The sequence below is a fragment of the Rousettus aegyptiacus genome, unplaced genomic scaffold (genome assembly GCF_014176215.1).
Source record: "Rousettus aegyptiacus isolate mRouAeg1 unplaced genomic scaffold, mRouAeg1.p scaffold_m13_p_16, whole genome shotgun sequence".
NCBI lineage: Eukaryota > Metazoa > Chordata > Mammalia > Chiroptera > Pteropodidae > Rousettus > Rousettus aegyptiacus.
In genome coordinates this window covers 36394891-36416144 of record NW_023416291.1, presented here as the reverse complement: position 1 = coordinate 36416144, position 21254 = coordinate 36394891, and the positions used below count along the sequence as shown (strand labels likewise).

At 37.8% G+C, this 21254-nt stretch overlaps 1 protein-coding gene and 1 pseudogene across 3 annotated transcripts; both read left to right on the top strand.

The window, feature by feature from the left end:
- The first annotated feature begins 966 nt into the window (after positions 1-966).
- On the top strand, positions 967-3084 carry LOC107509527 (annotated as a pseudogene).
- A 3010-nt stretch (positions 3085-6094) lies between these two features.
- Positions 6095-20340, top strand: LOC107509486 (zinc finger protein 709). 3 transcript variants are annotated; one of them, XM_016142050.2, is made up of 5 exons: positions 6114-6242; positions 16179-16229; positions 16433-16559; positions 16760-16820; positions 17190-20340. In XM_016142050.2, exons 3-5 carry the CDS (start codon positions 16526-16528, stop codon positions 18724-18726), a joined length of 1632 nt encoding a protein of 543 aa, XP_015997536.2. In that variant the 5' UTR covers positions 6114-6242; positions 16179-16229; positions 16433-16525; the 3' UTR covers positions 18727-20340. The 3 variants fall into 3 exon arrangements, with proteins under 3 accessions (XP_015997517.2, XP_015997536.2, XP_015997545.2); XM_016142059.2 differs by lacking the exon at positions 6114-6242 and adding an exon at positions 14008-16064; XM_016142031.2 differs by lacking the exon at positions 16179-16229 and having other exon boundaries at positions 6095-6242.
- The last annotated feature ends 914 nt before the right edge of the window (positions 20341-21254 follow it).

Genomic DNA, 21254 nt, shown 5'->3' with positions numbered 1-21254 from the left:
GGGTTGACATATCAAAATCCATTAATGTAATATGTGAGTAAAAAGCAAAAATAGCAAGATCCTCTCAACAGACTCAAAGAAAATAATTGACAAAATCCAATACCTTTTTATGATTAGGACACTCAGCATAGCCAGAACAGCAGAAAATTTCAAAACCTCATTATGAGCATCTGTGGAAAATCCACAGCTAATATTATATTTAATGGTGAAAGACTGAATGCTTTTACCTGAAGATAAGCAATGAAGGATGTCTACTATTGTCACTAAATCTTACTGAAGATTTTAGCCAGAACCATTAGGAAAGAAAAGAAATAAAATGGACTGGGAAATAAAATGATTGATTAGGAAGATGCAAAAATATCTTTATTTTCAGAGAGCTATCTTGTATATAGAAAACTCCAAGGAAACCACTAAAAAAAAAAACTATTGGGAGTAAGAATTGAGTTCAGCAACGTTGTAGAATCCAAAATCAAAATATAAAAATCAATCATATTTCTATACACTTGCAATGAACAATCTTATAATGAAATTTTTTAAAAAATGCATTTGCAATAGAATCGAAAGGAACAAATACTTAAATAAATAATTTAACCAAAAAAGTACAAAGCAAATATTCTGAAAACTATAAAACGTGGTCAAAAGAACTTAATAAATGCATACATAAATGGGGAAACACCTCAATTTCATGAATCAGAAGACTTAACATTGTTGAAATGGCACAACTCCACAAAATGTTCTAGACATTTAAAGCAATACCTATCATGATCCCAGCTGAACTCTTTATAGACAGTGGCAAGATGTTTCATAAATTTATATGGAATTACAAATGAACCAGAATTACTAAACTGTTCTTGAGAAAGAACAAAAAAGTAGTAGGAATAACATATTTTTATTCAAAACATTGTACAAACCAAAGGGAATCAAGATAGTGTGGTACTGATATAGGGCTAGACAGACATATGGAACATGTTGAGATCTGAAACAATTGATATCTGGTCAACTGATATTCGAAAAAGGTACAGGGATTGGGGGAAGAATACTTTTTTTTCATAAGTTGGTGCTGGACCAACTGAATAATCATATACAAAAGAAACAAGTTGTACTGTTACATCGCATACTATAATTTTCTAAAAATTATCAAAGATCTCAACATAAGACAAAACTACAGCAAACTTAGATAAAACATAGGGGAAATATTCCTGATTTCGGATTTGGTAAAAATAGTTAGATATAACACAAAGAGAAATAATGGAAAAAATAGGTAATTTAGACTTCATCAAATTAATGACATTTGTGTTTTAAAGGACACTATCCAGAAAGTGAAAACACCCATTGAAACCCTTCTGGACTATTGCTGGGCATATGAAATCGTGTTGCCATTATGGACAACAACATAGAGGTTCATCAAAATATTAAGAACTGAGTTACCATCTGATCTAGCCATTCTACTTCTGGGTAAATACTCGAAAGAATTGAAAACCAGGACTCAAACAGATATATGTCTACCTGTATTAATATTAGTATTATTCATAAATTCAAAAGGTAGAAATAATGCAAGCATTCATCAACAGATGAATGGATTTTTTTTAAAAAATGGCACAGCCATACAAGGGATTATCATTCAGCTTTAACAAGAAAGCAAATCCCGGAGCCCCAGCCTACACCATAGCTTCCAGATCAGCCCAAGCAAGGTAGTTTTCTGCCAGGCTCCCCCAGCTCCCGCTGCCCTGGTAGGCAGGTAGGTGGCTACAGCACCAGCTGCAGAGTTTCCCTCCAGAGGGAGAGGGCCTGGGAAGCTCAACAAAAGAAACTTGGAGGCTGTGTGGGATTAGAAAATCTTCCAAATCAAGCATAAAAAATAAATCAGTGACGAGAGGATTTGAGTTCACACTTACGATTGTGGGTGAATCTGGACTGGGAAAATCGAAGTTAATCACCTCATTATTTCTCACATGTTTGTATTCTCCAGAGTACTCAGGTCTTTCCCACAGAATAAAAAAGATTGTACAGGTGGAACAATACAGTTTTAATCAAAGAAGTTGCTGCTCACAATAGTTGATACTCAAGATTTAGAGATGCAGTGGATAATAGTAATTGCTGGCAGCCTGTTAACCACTACATTGGTAGTCAACTTGAGGACCACCTGCAGAATCTTGAGTGAGATCCAAAAAAAGTTCAGATGTCAGATGTCTGATAACAAGGTCAGGGTTGTTTATATTTCATTGGTCCTTTAGGACATGGACTGAAACCATTAGATGTTGGATTTATGAAGCATTTGCATGAAAAAGTGAACATCACCCCACTTATTGTCAAAGCAGATACACGCTGGAAGAGTGCCAACAGTTTAAAAAACAGATAACAAAGAAAATGCAAGAACATAAAATTAAAATATATGAGTTTCCAAAGACAGATGATGATGAAGAAAATAAGCTTGTTAAAAAGATAAAGGACTGTTTATCTCTTGCTGTGAGAAGTAGTAATGCTATTATTAAAGTTAATGGCAAAGGTATCAGAGAAAGACAGTATCCTTGGGGTGCTGCTGAAGTTGACAATGGTGAACATTGTGATTTCACAATTCTAAGAAATATGTTGACAAAGACACGCGTGCAGGACTTGAGAATTTTACTAAGAATGGACACAATGAGAACTATCGGAACAGAAAACTGGCAGCTGTGACTCTTAATGGAGCTGATAATAACAAGAATAAAGGGCAGCTTACTAAGAGCCCTTGGGCACAAATGGCAGAAGAAAAACATGTGTAGCTAAGACGAAAAAGGTGGAAATGGAGACAGAACAGGTGTTTGAGATGAAGGACCAAAAAAAGGTTCAAAAATTAATGAACTCTGAGGCTGAGCTCCAACAGTGCCATGAGCAAATGAAAAAAGAATTTGGAAGCACAGCAGAAAGAATTAGAGAAAAAACATCATCAGTCTGAAGTTGAGTAAGCAAACTGGGAAGCCCAACATGTATTTTAGAATAACAGAACTCTTCAAGAACCTTGGAAAAGAACAAGAAGAAAGGGAAAATCTTTTAAACCCTCTGTTGACCACCAGTTACATATTAGTTGCAAATATGCCAGCTTGGACATCAATGTTTGTTTTTCCTTTTGACCAATTTGCACCAGTTTTATCCTTAATGATGGATTTAACAGCATGACAATAATAATAATAATAATAATAATAATAATGATTTATTATAATAATAATAAATTATTATTATTATTATTATTATTATGTTCTTGCTGAAGATTGAGATGCCTTAAATTGTCTAGGGTCTGGTGCATTTAAAAACTAACAGCTCTAAGTAACTTTCCTACATTTTAAAAAAGTAAGCAGATGTCTTCAATTTTATGCAAGAAAACATTTTACCGTTATACAATCATGTTTCAATTACATACAGTAGATTCCAAAATAAAAGGATTCCGTAAGATTTTCACTGGGTTAAACTGCCATAATATGATGCAAACTATGCTTCTCTGTGATAATTATAATGCAAACATTCTATTCAATGCAGCATATACAATAATGTAATTTAGTTGACCCTGGTTTTTTTGACATTTCCATTGAGTAAAAATACACATTGAGAAAAACTATATGCTTACAATGCACCTAGAGCTTTTTCATAATAACCTTTTTGTTTGTTTTGGGTTCTTTAAATATATATTATTCTCATTTAGTGTCTTCTTTAGCCAGAATCTCATTACTGCCTCATTTCTGTAATAACAATTTAGATATTGTCCACATATTGACTCTGCTAAAATAGAATATAGCATCTTTTGTATGGTAGGAACCAACAAAAAGCTTTCTTTTAATTCTCTTTTTACACTGTATGATAAGTAGCTGGTGGGGAGGAGGGTGGATGCACTGATAGATCATTTCTTCAAGCTATAATCTAGCCTGCAATACACTGATCAGCCCTGCAGTCAGACCATAAGAAAACCTGAAGAACAATAGAAGAGTTATGCTGGGATTGCTAACAAACCATTTCCCCACACAGTGAAGGGAAAACAGGGAAACAGTCTTGAAATCGCACCTTATACAAAATAAATCCAATCATTCATTCCCCATGGCTAAAACCATGGGGAACCTATGGATAAAAGGCTGGGAACTGCCATCAGTCCTTTCATGTTACATAGTCTTACCCTTTCTTGCTGCACTCTTATCCGTTCACACTGTATGTCCATACCACCAAATAAAAATAGGTAAACGAAGTCTTTAAACTGTAATTCATAGAAACCAAGAATGATATGTAAACTGAATTCCCCGAACACTTGGGGTCCCTCTCACTGTCTTTTCTCAGTCCCTCTTATTGTTTCTGTCCCTCTGAGCCTCTCTCAGTCTCTCTCACTCTCTGCCTCTGAGAGGAGACCACGCTCTGTCTACGGAGTGTTACACATTCTCTAATAAACTTCCCTAGTGTGCACTTAAATTTTTTCCTGTGCTCAGTTGAGAATCCTTTCATTCTCAGCACAGAGCCATTTGGGGGAATTTTCCCTATCCTTCATCAATAGTAACCAAAGAGTGGGTAAAAACAAAACAAACAAACAAACATACATTAATGGATGAATAGATAAATAATACACGTTTTATCTGTCCGATGGAATATTATTTGGCCATAAAAATAAATGAAGTATTGGTACAAGATACAACATGGATGACTTTCAAAAAAATGATGTTATGTCAATTAAGTCAATCTCAAAGACCATAGATAATAGAATTCCTGTCCTATGAAATCCCCAAATAGGGAAATCTATAGAGACAGAAAGTAAATAAGGGGTTGCCCAGGGCTAGGGACTGGACAATGAAGATGGGATGATTGGGAGTTACAGAAAAAGGGTAGAGGGTTAAAAAAATTTTTTTTTGGAGGTGGCGAAAATGTTCAAAAATACATTGTGGTGATGACTGCATGTAAATGCAAGTATATTGAATTGTACACCTTGATTGAACACTTCAACGAGGTACAGTGTGTAGTATGTGGGTTATATCTCAGTAAAAGTTGTTCATATAAATACATAAATGCATTAAGAGTTTTGCAATGCAAAAGTTTTACAGTCCAATCTCTCAGGCATATTAGTTTCCAGGTTAATTAACACAGCCATCACCTCATATAGTTACTGTTTTGCGCCTGCACTGAGAACACTTAATTCAGTTTTAGCAAATTTCAAGTATCCTTTTTGATTCAATGTACGCATATCGAATTATCATATTGTAATCTTTAAATATAGACAATTTTATTAGTCAATTATCCCTCAGTAAATCTGTGGAGGGGGGACAGTTTCCAGGTGCATCCCGTATTTACATAATATTTATTGTTTTTCTTATATTATTAAAAATAGAAATCTTAGGGATATTACAATCATTTGGATTTCAAAGTTTTCTAGAGAGTAATGCAAAAATTTATCAAAATTAAATTTCTTGCCAATGTAAAATGAACACCTGAGAAGGTAAGGAACACATCTCACGCCCTATGGTTAGACTGAGATGAGTCCCTGAGCCCAGGCCGGGCTGCTGCGGGTTCCACCTTCTCACCAGAGCCGAGTGCTCTGGGCTTCTTTTTCTTAAGGACCAAATGACTTTAAGACAAGGAAGGGATGAGTGGAAGACTCAAAGCTTGCAAGGATCAAAGACCAATGTGGAACCAGAATCTATAAAGATGGTGCAGTCACATAACAGTGCCTGTGTTTCTAAACAAGGGTCAGAGGTCCATGAGTGGACTTAGAGCTTTTCGGCCAAGCCCTTGTCCCTAGAAGACATGAGGCCCTCTTGTTCCAGTCAGGCCTGGCCTGAGTCACTTACTTGCTCCATCTGGAAACTAAATCAGAAATTTCCTGTGCAACCTGTGCCCTGGCCTTCACAAAGAGCTGGAAGAAAACAACACAGGTAGCCCCAGGACTAGAAAAAAAAAAAAAAAAAATCTGTTTATGATAATACTGCAGGCTGGGTCTGGTACTGCAGACCAGCGGAAGCCCTTTCAGCAGAGACTGCGTTCTGCCGCCAGCTGTCACTCAGGCATGAGGGGGCGCGGCCTTGGGAACTGTCCAATCAAAGGTGCCGTTGGGGCAGGTGGGTGGGGATATGTGCCGCACAGGCGTGGGCGTCTGAACTGCGTCCTGCGGCTTCCAGGTCTGGTGTTGCCTGCGATTGATGGTTCCTGGTAGATCTGTCGCAGTCTGTCACGCTGTGATCTGCACTGGTCTTGGAGTCGTAGGAAGGACTCAGGGAGACGCAAGAAACCTAGAAATGGTGAGTATCCTGCTGTGGCATGGGGAGACAGGGACGAGGGGCTGGTTGGAACTGGCCATGGCGGATCTCGGGCCTCCCTGCGGTCAAGTCTGGGGTCCGCCACGGGATTTCGTCTCCGCCCGCGGGCGCCGCTTGAACCTCAGTCCCCTCCGGCACGCAGCGTGGGGGAGTGGGTCGGCAGCCGGGACCGCAGTCCTGTCGCGTTTCTGCGCGCGGCCACTTCGGCCCTGGCACTAGAGCCTCCCTGGACAGCTCTGCACGCAGCCCCGCGTCTCCGCAGATGGTGCAGTGACTACGCAATGGGTCATCGAGGGACAGTCGTGACTTGGGCACCCTGGTTCATGCATGGGAGAAACTGCGGTCTGTGGGATCCCCAGTCCCTTCTTTCTTCCTAGGGGGCGACCCGTTTTCTCCTGAGTTTTCCAGAGGTTTAGGGAGCAGAGTCTGAAATCCACCGCCCTGTCTCCCACCAACCTATGTTCCCCTAGGGCTGGCAATAAGTCCCTAAATTTCCAGTCACCTATAGGCATTCCCTAAGCCACCGTCCACCCTCCGAATCACAGCATCATTATAAACTGTTTTTTTTCTCCGTGTTTATTTCAGACAGTCTCAATATCTTTTACCCAGAGGCTTGCAATGCTCTTTTTTTAAAGATTTGTATTTGCTTACGGATATGTTGCGTGAGAGGAAAGCCAACAATAACCAACCTCCTTGAATACGTCTTATGAAATCCCGGTTCCTTCCCACCCAGGACCTCTCCTGGGCACAGACGTCCTTTGGGAAGTCCTTTGGGTGGAGGCTCCTCTTGGGAAACTTTCCTCCATGTTGTCAGCACTGACCCTCACGGGGTTTGTCAGTTGAAAACATTTATTGATTACGTCTTATTTTTTCAATAGGGATAAAATGTATTTAATCAGAAGAGCTTGAAACACTGTATAAAATAGTTCCACACAGACAGGCACAAAAGAGGTGAATTCAGAAAATAAAGTATTCCAATATTACTATTCATTTTAATAGAATTATTCTTTCATTATTTCTTCCTGAGCATGTGTAGTACGTTTCTGAGGTTTGTTTTATTTGGGGTGTTTTTAAAAATACAATTCTAGGGCTTAGATTTGCAGAGTAGAATTGTTCAAGTATTATTAATTATTTACAAATCACTTTTTTTTTCCTGGAAGTGTAATTATCTTTTGAAAAAATATATTTTAGGTTTTCTGGTTGAACTAGTAAAAAACCTTTACCATTTTTTTCCTTTCCTCATAAATAAATATTGGATTAAAGTGATTTTGGTGGATTGTTCAAATACTGGATTTGTGTCATTTAACATATCACTGATGGTCCCAAGCAACTCTAGTGGGGAGCAGAGGCCTGTGGTCAGTGACTCAAGCGAAGGCTCCTTTGAGCCTGTGAAGTACTAACCTAGAAAACAAAACAACAAAAAAGCCCTTTCAAAGTGAGAGGTAACAGGAATTTATTTGAGATCAATAGAATAGCTACTTGGGAAGGGTCGATTCAGGCAGAAGCCCAATTAATGTTGCAATTAGGAGATAAAAGCAACAGGTATTTATGAGAAAGGAAAGGGGAACCATTACATCAATAGAAGAAAGGCATTTTTATTAGTGCAGATGACATAACATAGTGACATAACACAGCTAATTCTAAACAATGTTTTTAATTTTCAGTTAGTCATCAGTTCTGTAGTGAGAATATCTGCTTTCTTGTTATCCTTGCAAACTGTTCTTTGGGACACAATGTTGGTTAGGCCCAGTCCAAAGGTTATTTTGCCCAATCTTAACATTCCAAAATTTGAGGCATAAGTGCACAAGGCAGTTCTGGGGTGACAGCTCTGGCTCCATTTTAATGTAGCTCTATTTTTAATCATCATCTTTATTTATTTATTTATTCATTCATTCATCTTTCATTCTTTCTTTCTTTCTTTCTTCATTCTTTCTTTCTTTCTTTCATTTATTTATTTATTTATTTTACAAAAGAGAAGTATTTGAAGGCCCACTTGGTTCTTCTGGGGAGCCTTCCCCTGCAGGTATCCTACCTGCCCACACCTACCATGCAAGGAGCCTTTACACTGAGAGAAGCTACAGCCTTGGAAAGCTGGGGGTGCAGGTGTACATGTGGCGGGGCAGGGGGATGATGCCCCTTCTGAGGTTGTGATATTTTTAGGCCTAGACATTTTTAGATGTTTTGAGTTTTGCATGAACAGATTAGGTGCACTCAGAGTGTAGTTTGTGCATGGGAAGAAAGTCTGTGAAGATTAGGGGTTCTGTCTCGTGGACAAAGGGCTTATGAATTGGGGAGTTCACTGGGGTCAGAACTTAAGCTGAATCAGTCTGAGTTTCCAAACTGTGAGAATGGAAGCCTGGGGGAGGGAGCGCTTCCATGCTTACAGGAGGCGGGTGGGGGACTAGGGGGTAGGTATTGGGCTCCCAGATTTCATTTCTGGGGTGGCTCAAGCATTCCACCCTCCTCCCCCTGGACCGACCCACTCTTGGGATTCTGTCTCAGCCTGGGGTGTCTAGACCCCCAAGTTTGTGATTATGTTCAACTTTCTGAATGTTTTTGTGTAGGAAGCAGGTTGCTTATCTGCCTTGATTCCAATATTTTTTTCTTTTTGTTGGATTCCTTTATTCATTAAATGTTGCAGTCCTTTGATTCCAGTTTTCATTAAAACTGGGGGTTTTAAATTGGAAGTTGATTGAGAGATGCAATGTGAGTAAGGACAGAAAACTGTGGACCCAAACAGAATTTTTCTTCCATTCAGGCAAGAGAACCTTAAGATATGAGATGGGTGTTTTTAAGTTCTCAAGTACATTTTCCGTTTTTAGGCCTGTTTTGTATGTGCCTGTCCCTAGAGAACTTTAAGGCTATACTATTGTTCCCAAGATAAAGTAACTCTAATTTTAATGTAAACGAGGAAAAAAACAGTTGAATATTTGTTTCCAATAATATGAGGACACTCCTCAAAGCTTATGTAAATATTTGAAATTCTCAGTCCATTTCAGAGCTTAATTGCCAATATAATGCATTATAATATCTTACTCATCTCCTAAGATAGCCTTATTGTGAAATATAGCAGAGAGAAAATTGTCAATGCTTTTTGTACTTTTAGTTAGAAAGGGATTTACAAATTTTTTATGGTCTGCATTTTTATATCATTTAGTGTTTAAAGGATTAAATTATGGAGTGGTTTGTATGTAGAAAAGTTAATTTTAAAAAGCAAAAGTTAATTTAAAATAATGATAAATCATAGGAAATGTGGTATATATAAATATCACTTTTTACTTTAAATTAACATGCATGGAAACGTTAAGAACATTTCTGAGATAGGTAGCCAACTACAGAAGACTCTGCCAGCATATCCTGCTCTACTCTCATGTTCTCACTCCAGCCACACTGATAACCAGTTTTGATCACTTCCTGATCATCTTGTTAATTTCTTTGTTTAAAAACTGACCAGTATGATGAACATTTTTCTAACTCGTATTTGTTCTTACAGTGAGTAGTCCGGGTTCACCTACTTGATGTTTGACTCCTGACAACATAACTCCCACCCCTCCCTTTCCCCTAGTGCTTCTTATCTGTCAGGCCGATGCAGACCTGGAGGCCCCTGCACTGAGCTGCCGCTTGCTGGAGAGCCCTCCTGTGGGCTGTGCCACTCCGTGCTGTGTTGTGGACCCACCAAGCCTGGGGTCTATATATCCAGTACTCCGGGTTGGCAGTTTAAGTAATTCCTTGTCCTTTGTGAGTGGGGTATGAGAATGGAACCCTCCTTACAGTGAGTGCCTTGGCTGGAACCCTATTGTGTGTTTAGCTGGAATGTGGGACTGACGCTGGGTTTGCTCAGACATTAGGGACAGATCTTGGGGATACGAGGATGATTATGCCCTGTGAGTGAGGGGAGCCCATCAGATGATCACTCCTTCAGGAGCAGTTATTTCAGATAGAGAAAGGAGATAGGGATGACAGACAGTAGGTGGAGAAATCCCAGAGGGCCCAGCAGGATCCCTTGGTAACGCTGTTGCCACTGCCTCTACATCTGTTGCAGCAAAGATCCTGACCCTCCAGGTGACAGTGGACAGCACCATGGTTTCAGTTTCACAGCAAAGGGATCAGTTCAAACACTGCTTAAGCCCAGGGTACTTACTCTCTACAGCAACCGGTTGTCACGTCAGGGCCTCGAACCCTGTTGGCAGTGACATGAGGCTCTGGAGGAGGGCTTTCAGTTGTCCCTAGGCTTCTGATTAAGAAACTGGCCTGGGCCCCACACTACATGCCGTCGGAGCCACAGTTATCATGACATGCTGGGCCCTCTTTGAAACAGAGGCTGTCATAAGCACTGAACATGGGACCCGCTGCTGAGGGGCCTGTGCCTTCGGCCCTGGAAACAGCTCCCTCTGCTCAGCAGGGTGGCTGACACCTGCTTGTGACAAGACAGAGCCAGCCCTTGGCCCTCCAGCTTGCGCCACCTGCAGGAGGGGTGACCTTCCTTACTCCAGTCCCTTGAAAGAAGTAACAGTGCTGGAGGAGGTCGCCCCTCTCGCAGGCTCCTGGGTTCCCTGGGCTGTTTCTAGGGACTCAGTCAGCGCCTAGCCCTCGGGAGGGAAGACTCTCAGGAGGACCACACACACTCATACATGGGGGAGCACAGTGGAGAGCTGTGGCTCTTCATCCCTTCGTTGGAACATTCCTGATAAAGGACTGAGCCCAAGGGTCACACAGCTCCCTAGACATCCGGCAGTCATCTTACCACTGGCCCACAGTTGTCCCCCTCTGCCTATGTTCACAGGCCCTTAGACCGTTGTCTGAGCTGCCCCTTTGTGGTAAAAGAACTCTGGGGATGTCTTGACTGAGACACCCCACGTGTAGATCTAGGTAACACTTGTCTGCACCCCAGGACAACCAGCTCCCCCAAACCAGACTCACCAGGAAATCACTGACCCACCTTGGACTTCCAAACTCTGCTGGTGGTAACCACGGCGCTTCTCAGAACACAGAGCACCCTGCTTTCCCGCAGGGCATCCTTGGAAGCTTCTCTGTACTGGTCGCAGGCTCATAGGGCACGGCGTTGGCGTATTGACATAAGATCTGATGAGTTGAATGATACGTGGCCTGTTTCATCCCTCAGTCAGTCATCAAGGGTGAATTGTAATGAGTCTGCCTTCATCTTTTTTGATTATTGATAGACTTCAGTTTTTTAAAAGCCATTTTAAGTTTACAGAAAAATTTTTTCAGAGAGCACAGTGTATCCACACAGTTTGCACTATTTTTTAAATCTTGTATGACTGTGGTACATTATTTACAATTGCTGAACCAATATTGATGCAGTGAAGTGCACTGTTTATATTAGTGTTGACTTTGTGTTATAGGATCTTTGGGTTTTGGGCAGATTTGTAATAATATATATCCATCGTTTTTATATACCATATTATAGTTTTACTGCCCAGAAATCTTCTGTGCTCCCCTTAGACATTCATTCCTCCCTCCAACCCCTAAATCCTTTAAACCCAGAGATCTTTTTATGGGCTCGTGGTTTTGTCTTTTCCAGAATGCCCCATATAGTGGAATCATACAGTGTGTAGCCTTGTGAGATTGGCTCCTTTCTTTTAGCAATGTACTTTTAAGGTTCCTCCATGTGTTTTTATGGCTTAATCCCTCTTTTTTGTTTTTTTTTTTTTTTTTATTACTGAACAGTATTTCATTGCATGGATTTACCATTGATTGTCTGTTTGCCTCTCAAAAGACATCTTACTTAACTCTAACTCTTGGTAATTATGAATAAAGTGCCTGCAAATACTCATGTACAAGTTTTTGTGTGGACATAAGGTTTCAGTCCATTTAGGTCAATACCAAGGAATGTGATTGCTGGATCTCACTATGTGTAGTAAGACTATATTTTGTTTTGAAAGAAAGTCCCTGTCTCCAGTGTAGGTGTGCTCAGTTCCGTTCCCACTAGCAGTGAATGAGGGTTGCCTGCACGTTCACATCTCCACCAGTATTTGGTGTTCTGAGTATTTAATAAGTGCATAGTGATACCTCATTTTCTTTGCACCTAGATTTTCTTGTGTTATTGTGTAGAAGTTTATTATTTTTGCGTTTTTCATTTTAGATCTGTGATGTGTTTTGGGTTAATTTTTGTGAAATGTGTAAGGCCTGTGTCTGTATTTGTTTTGTGTATGTTTGTGTGTTATTTCCAGCACTATTAGTTAAAAGTCTTCCTTTTTCCATTGAATTGCCTTACTTCCTCTGTCAAAGATCGGTTGAGTGTATTTGTGTGGGTCTATAGAAAAGCAGTTGACTTGTGTTTCCTTAATCTTTGCTTTAGTCTCTTATTAATTCCAGGAGTTACCTCTGTTGTTGTGAGTTCTTACTGGTGTTTAATGTAGACACTCATGTAGTGAGGAACAAATGTGGTAGATTTAATACAGGTTTTATGAAGATGTTCCTTTGCAAGAAGTGGAAGTTTCCCTCTATTAGTAGTTTGTTATCCTAAGCAGATGTTCAGTTTTATCAAATCCTTTTTTGTTTTCATTTCCTCCCTATTTCCTTCCTGATAGTAGTAATTTCTGCCTCTTTTCTGAGTTATCTTGTTTAGATGTTTACCAGTTTTATTTATCTTGTCAAAGAAGCAACTTAAAAATTTTTTTCTCCATTGATTTTCTACAATAATACTGACTTTTTCATAATTTTTATTATTTCTTTTATTCTGTTTATTTTCAGTTTAATTTATTCTTTTTTAACTTTTTTAGGGTAATCGCTTACATTATTATTATTTTTTTTTAGTGTATTTGTTCAGTGCCATAAATTTCCCTCTAGGCATTGCTTTTGCTGCATCCTACAAAATTTGCTAAGTTGCGTTTTCATTTAATTTGGTTCAAAATAATTTTTCATTTCTCTTGAGACCCCTTAGATCCTGTATATTTTTGAATCTGCATGTATTTAGGGGTTTTCTAACTCTCTCCTATTGCTGATTTCTGGGTGAGTTACTGTGTGGTCTAAAAGCACATTTTGTGATTCCTGTTCTTTCAAAATTGTAAGGTGTGCTTTGTGTTCCAGGATGAGTTCTGTCTTGGTGAATGTTCTATGTCAATTTGAGAAGAATGCGTATTCTTCTGCTGTTGCATGAAGTATTCTGTTGGTTACCATTAAGTCCGGCTGTTTCAGAGCACTGCTGTGTTCCACTCTGTTCTTCCTAATTTTCTGCTCCTGGAATTTATAATTCATGATAAGGGGGTATTGAAGTCTCCAGCCACAGCAGTTGAGTCTGTTTCTCCTTGCATTTTGTCAGCCCTCACCTTATATATTTTGCCTCTGTTTTGCTGTGCACATACACCTAAAAGACTGCTGTGCCTTCCTGGAGATGGACCCGTTTGTCATCATGTAGTGTCCTTCTTTATCGCTGGAGTTTTCCTTGGTTTGAAATCGTTGTTTATAAATCATGTACCCATGCCAGCTGTCCTTTGGTTGCTGTTGGCATGGTTTATTTTCCTTCGTCCCTTTACCTTTCATCTATCTACATATTTAAAGTGGGTTTCTTGTGGACAACATATAAGTAAGTGTGATTTTTGAAACTCTGATATTACTGTTCTTTTCAATTATATTGATACTATTAATGATTAAAGTGGTTTTTGATACTGTTAGATTAATATTTTTTACTGTTTTCCATTTTTTGCCTTTGTTCTTTATTTCTTTTTGTCTTCAATCTTTTTGTCTGCTTTCTTTGGCTTTAATCGAGCATTTTACCTAATTTTTTATTTCTCTAATTGCATATCAGTCACACGTTTAAAAAAACAACTTTTTTACCTGTTGCCCTATCAAATCCTTTATTTTCCTTTCCTCCTTTTTTCCTTTCTGATAGTAGTAGTTTCTGTTTTGAGTATACATTTACAACTAACCCACATCCTATAGCAAGTAACACTCCACCACTTCACTGGTTGTACAAGTACCATATACCACACTATTCCCAACCCCCCCTCCACTTTCCCTTGTCACATTGCTGGCATTTATTTCAACTGCCCATAAACATTTATATTAATATTAAATTATTGCTAATATTATTTCAAAGTATCATGTGTTATATAAGAAATACAAAAGATGTTTTACCTTTATTAATTCCTTTTCTGATACTCTACCTCTATCATTTACATTCTTTTGAACATTTCAGAGTAGGTCTATTAAGTGACAGATTTACTCTATTTGTGTCTCAGAAAGTCCTTATTTCTCCTTTATTTTTGAAGGATAATTTTGCTTGACACAATTTTATGAGAGTGTTGTTTTAATTTCAGAACTTTCAATATTTCACTGCACTCTGTTCATGTGTGTGTGTGTGTGCGCGCGCACGCGTGTGTGCGTGTATGCGCGCGCGCACATGCGTGTTTTCCTGAAAAGAGTTTGATTTAATTCAGATCTTCATTTCTCTATATCTATAGTCTGTTTCCCCCTCTGGCTTCTTTCAATACATTCTCTTAGTTTTTGATTTCTAATTTGAATATGGTACTTAGGTATACATATTTGGTGTTTTTTATGTTTTCTGTTTTAGAGCTTTCTGGACTAACAGTGTGTCATCTATTATGAGTTTTAGGAAATTTTAGTGACTCTTCCTTCACTTACCTTTCTTGTTTCTTTCTATTTTTCTCCAGGTATTCCCATTATATATATTTCAAATCTCATGTTAAAAGTTGCCCTAGAGTTCATAGATATTGTGTTCGGTTTTTTTTGTTGTTGTTGTCATTCTTTATCATCTTTCCATTAGATTTGGGTGAAATATATATATATATTTATTTATATATATGTTTATATTTATTTATATATAAATATATATATTTTTTAATGCGAGCTTTGTGAATAACAGAATAGTTGGGGCATATTCACAATACCATCTATGTTTTTTTCTTTTTTCCAGTTTTGGAGATGTCAGTATTGCTTGTGACATCAAGGCTCTAGTGGATCTAAGAAGATTTGTTCATTTCAAGTTTCTTTTACTTTTATTTTTGTTTGGTTGAGTTTTCTGCAGGTCGTGTGTGTGTGTGTGTGTGTGTGTGTGTGTGTGTGTGTGTTTAATTTCTATTTTGCATGTATGAGAATGAGATTGACAGCTCCTAAGTTTTTAAAGTGCTACACCAGAAGCTGGCAAAGTAGTCTCCAGAGTGACTTGGTAAACACTTCCTCTGAAACTGGAGAATGGAAATTTTCTATTCTTTTGAAGGAAGGCACTGTTGAATCCTTTATGTATTCTATAATCATGGGCAAATTCATCACAACCCATGTGGACGTCAATGAACTCCATTGAAATCTGCAGCTCGTAATCTCTTCCTCAAAGGCAGCGAGGCCCATGGTACCCTGTTATGGTTTGACTAGAAAGAGCTTTTCTGGCCCATTATCTCAGCATATGTTCTAAAATTTGGCCAGAAGCAGCCCTGAGCACATGAGTACAGGTACTTTGTGATCTAACTTGCCATGCCTTCTTCTTTGTGTCCGAGCTCTAAGTTCCAAATAACTTTTCGATTTCTTTGGATTGGACAGAGAGAGAAGGAAGAACTCAGTCTGTGATAAATATCCCACAAGTTCAAAGCATTCCTTTTCTTCAAGCATATTTACATCCAGCCACCTGCACCTGATTACTGGTAAAGGCCTGGAGGACTTTAGGATGACATGGGCAGCTGGCTTTGTTGAAATTTAATTTCCAAAGGCCTTTTGGACTCTTACATTTGATGATGGGAAGAGAAGGAAAAGCTTCCAGTTTTTCACTATGTTTTGTTCCTTAAAACTTCATGCAGATTTTACCCTCTGTCTCTTCAAGTGCTATAAAAGGTGGGTAATGAGGAAGAAGATGAAAAAATTGTTTTTCACAAGGAATTGATGGTCTTAAAATAATAATATATGTTTCATCTCTATAGCAATTTTCTTATTTCCCTACATGCTCAGGATCCTGACATTGGAGATAAATAAGATGTAAAGTGATCACAGTAAAAATGTGTAAGTAATTTCCATGTGTTAATTATGGTTACTTATTAAATTTATGAGCAAGTGTGGACAGAGAGTGAGTTTTTGATAATCAAGTCATAGATGAGATGTTTGGAGGTGAAAGAATCATATGTAACCTGACTATAAATGGAGCCTAGATGTCCAGTGCTGTCAGTCTCACACATCCCACTGTACACGTATGTTGGATGTTTTAGGACTCAGTGGCCTTTGAGGATGTGGCTGTGACCTTCACACCGGAGGAGTGGGCATTACTGGATCCTTCACAGAAGAAACTCTATAGAGATGTGATGCGGGAAACCATCAGGAACCTGGCCTCAGTGGGTAAGGATGACAACTTACCTCCCCTTCATCAATTAGAGAAAAAGTGTTTTCTGCGCATCAGCGTTCTAAGATGTGGAATGTGGAAAGGGAGGATGCTGATAAATAACCTGGCATGGTCACAGCTCATCATGGATCCAGAAGCTGATAATTTTTCTATAATTTTAATGCTTTGGAATCACTTTTCTGGGTCTATATTTTAGGAAAAGAATGGAAAGGTCCTGACATTGAAGATCAGTACAAAAACCAGGGGAGAATACTAAGGTGAGTTGCACAATACAAAGCAATGTCTTGTGAGGATTTTAGTTTGTTATGAAGTTAAAAAAATAAAAAGCAGATATAACTAATAAACTAATATCTCTCAGAAAATTTTTATGAAAAATACCTTCTTAAATATACATGTTCAGTGTTTGCAAAATTGTTCACTTGGAAACAGCATTAATAAACCTTATTATATTAAAATATCACAGTTTGATAATAGCAAGGGCAAAGTCTTCTTGGAGAGCCTTAGTATATATTTCAGACAATTTAGACAAGACAGAATAGCTACAGTTTTCTTATAAATCATAATAAATATGATGACTATAAAATTAATAAAGAAATTGTTTAAAATGTGCTTCTTGTTTTTTAAAGAACTCAAACGGTAGAAAGACTCTGTGAAAGTAAAGAGGTTAGTCAATGTGGAGAACACTTCAGCCTTATTACAGATTTCAATCTGAAGAAGAAAACTACTGGAATAAATCCATGTGAGCACAGTTCATGTGGAAAAGTCTTGGTGTGTCATTCATCCCTTGATGGACTCATCAGATGTCACACTGGACACAAGCCCTATGAGTATCTGGAATGTGTAGAGAAGCCATATAAATGTAATGTATGTGAGAAAGCCTTTAGTTATCTCCAGGGCTTCGAACAACATGAAAGAACTCACAACGGAGAGAAAACCGATAAATGTAAGGAATGTGGGAAAATCTTCAGTTGTTCAAGTTCACTTCAATTACATGAAAGAACTCACACTGGAAAGAAACTCTATGAATGTAAACAATGTGGTAAAGCCTTCAGTATTTCTAGTTCTCTTCGAATGGGTGAAATAGCCCACGGTGGAGAGAAACCCAATGAATGTGAGGAATGTAGTAAAGCCTTCAGATATTATCAAAGTTTTCAAACACATGAAAGACATCACACTGGAGAGAAACCCTATGAATGTGAAAAATGTAGTAAAGCATTTAGTTGTCTCAGTTATCTTCGAAAACATGAAAGAACCCACGTAACAGAGAAACCCTATGAATGTAAACTATGTAGTAAAACATTCAGATATCCCAGTTATCTTCAAATACATGAAAGAACTCACAGTGAAGAGAAACCCTATGAATGTAAAATATGTAATAAAACATTTAGTTGTCTCAGTTATCTTCGAAAACATAAAAGAACTCATACTGGAGAGAAACCCTATGAATGTAAGGAATGTGGAAAAGCCTTCAGATGTTACCAAAGTCTTCAAACACATGAAAGAAGTCACACTGGAGAGAAACCCTATGAATGTAAACTATGTGGTAAAGCATTCAGGTGTCTCAGTGATCTTCGAAGACATGAAAGAACTCACATCACAGAGAAACCCTATGAATGTAAAATATGTCATAAAGCATTTAGATGTCCCAGTTATCTTCAGATACATGAAAGAAATCACACAGGAGAGAAACCCTATGAATGTAAAATATGTAGTAAAGCATTCAGATATCCTAGTTATCTTCAAATACATGAAAAAACTCACATAACAGAGAAACCGTACGAATGTAAAATATGTCATAAAACATTTAGATGTCCCAGTTATCTTCGAACACATGAAAGAACTCACACTGGAGAGAAACCCTATGTGTGTAAAATATGTAGTAAAGCATTTAGATATCTCAGTTATCTTCAAATACATGAAAGAACTCACACTGGAGAGAAACCTTATGAATGTAAGGAATGTGGAAAAGCCTTTAGTTATCATACAAACTTTCGAAGACACCTGACAATGCACACTAAAGAGAAACCATATAAAAGTGCAGAATGTGGACAAGATTTCAGTTATCCCAGTTCCTTTCAAACACATGAAAGTACATTCTGGATAAAACCTCTTGAATTTATACAGCATGGGAAAGACTTGTATTGGCCCGTATCTTTACACTGAAACTTCCAGAGGAGAACAGAAGTATAACATAAGAAAACTTGATAGAAGTTAATACATGTATAATGTGCCAGAAAAGTTTCAACATGAAACAGTTCTTAGGTTGTAAGTACATTGTGTTTCCTAAACCTCTTTTTAAAAGTGCATTATTGGACCTTGGATTGCTACTAATTATGTTCAGAAGTGAATATTCAGGTGTAAGATATTCAGGTGTAAGTCGTCTTTCAACAATAGTACATAAGATTAATATGCTTTTTTCTTAAAATGTTAATAATACGTCTCTATTTTGAAACCTGTTAGATTGATTCATGGGTGATTGAAATGTATTTCTTATATGCAGTTATGTTAAATTTTTTTTTTATAATGCTTTGTTCTGTGTTAAGGGGCCGTTAAAAAAGAACAGTTTAGTAGCTGGATTTTCCTAATAGCCTTGTGGCAATTCATGTCCTTAGATTATTATATATTGTCTACCTTTCCCTCTGCTAAAGCTCCTTTTGGGGGATGATGGTTATAAAAGCCTTTTTTCATTTTATATACTGATAAATATTGGGAATACATTTTATGTATGGCAATTTTATGAAATAATATAGTTTCATGTAAATATTATTTTTATCTTTGTGCCTTTGCTCTTTATCCTTCTGTCTGACTAGTATTTGGTGAATTGACTTTGATTTAAGAAGAGGGACCTGTATTAGAGCAACAAAATCTACAGTGGGAAATATTTCCCTTGTAGGTAATGTTAGGAACTTGATTTTCCAGAAACCATCCCTTTTATGATTCCGTGTTAGAATTCCTTAGTAACCTCACTTGCATTAATTTGAAAGGCAAAAACAAGACAGTCAGATTTTGTAGCCACCATTTGGACAGACAGATACATTGGACCTTCAAGGACACCACCTTCCATTCCATTTTTTGGATTCTTTGACTTTCCAATTAAGACTATTCTCGCAACCTCTACCAACTGTCTAATATCCATTTTCTGAGAGGTATAACTTTCTGATGATGTCTTCACAAGACTCACATCAAAGGTGCATTGGAGTCTGGAGTCTTCAGTCAGCCCTCTTGTGTCCACCAGGAAACTGGTTCAGACTTTCATGCTATGTCTGATTCCTTCTTCTCTAGATTATATCCATATAAGGTCTCACTTGTATACAAAACATCTTATGCTATTAATAGTGCAATGAGCATGTTTTCATGATTGACCGTGACATCTACAATGGGGCCATCAACAAGAAGAACTTGGGAATCTTTTTCTCTATTGCATGTGCAATGGCTGCCTTGACTCAGTCCTTCCATGTGAAAAAAAGCACCTTCCTCCTGTCAGGAAGACCGTGGATGTTTCCTGTTGCTTGTAGCTGAATGTAATCCCTCAATATGCTTTCAGTTGTGTTTGATTGTATGTGATTAAAGGTATGTGCTTTTTTTTTTTTTTTTTTTTTTTTTTTTGGCCAAATGAACACTATTGTAGGTGTTTCGTAGAAATATTTTATTACCTTGTCTAAGCCATGTGCTAACAAATGTTATGTTTTTCATTTCCTGAGAGGATATGTTAAAATGTCCCATTGTAATTATGGATTTTAAAATAAACTTTGCAGTTCTCTTCATTTAATCATTAGACATTATGAATCAATTTTATCATTGCATTCAAGTTCAGGTAATTTTTTCTGAGGCTTATACAGTTTATGTCATGACACTAATTTTTATTCACTTGTAATGGCAAAAACTTTAAATCATGGTTTTCTTTAGGACCCTCTTGCAAGTGACCTGCAGGAGTATGCCTGTATTCAAAGAGGAGTGTATTATGAATGCTGTAATAAGAGTGACCACAAAGTACACATGACTGTGGGGTGAAACTTAAAAGGTTGCTCAGGACTTTGATATTTGACTTGTGTTAAATGATTTGATGGCTATCCACAGCACTAGGACATTTTTCTATATTGAACGCTATGAGGAGATAAACTTATATTATTGGTAATCATAAACCTTGTTTTCTAGAAGGCAAAAACATCATAATGAAGCTAAATTTAATTTGTAAGAAGCCCCAGTCAGTCATATCAGCAAGAAGAAGGCAATATCGATCATTTTTATAATTTGGAATTGTCACTTACCATTTTTGAAACATGGTTACAAAATATAATTATTTTTGTCTTTGTCCATCTTGGTTACCAGGAACTTTTGATGAAGGAAGTGTGTGACATTTCTTTTCAACAGAAAAAGAGATGACATTACAAAAATTGTAGGCTAGCTCCCCGTCCTTATGTCTTTAGTACTCATCTAACACTCATGTATTTCCTATGTTATAGTACACCATTACACCATTTACCATAAGTGTGTCAGTTAAAACATATAAATTCACTTTTTGATATATTACATAATATTTTTAATACTATTTTTTGTGACTCAACTAAGGACTATAATTTAGGTAACTTGTGAGAAAACACGAACCTAGCAAGGGAGAAAAGACCATCACCCATTTTTTGCTAAGAGACTATACTCTTGATGCTCATGTTTCAACATCCCTCATTGCCATG

Excerpts from the sequence above, each read along its gene's own strand:
- LOC107509486 (XM_016142031.2), top strand. The coding sequence starts at position 6,144 with ATGGTTCCTGGTAGATCTGTCGCAGTCTGTCACGCTGTGATCTGCACT. Across the intron at positions 6,243-16,432 it reads ACGCAAGAAACCTAGAAATG|GACTCAGTGGCCTTTGAGGA; the intron begins GTGAGTATCCTG and ends TGGATGTTTTAG. Across the intron at positions 16,821-17,189 it reads AACCAGGGGAGAATACTAAG|AACTCAAACGGTAGAAAGAC; the intron begins GTGAGTTGCACA and ends TGTTTTTTAAAG.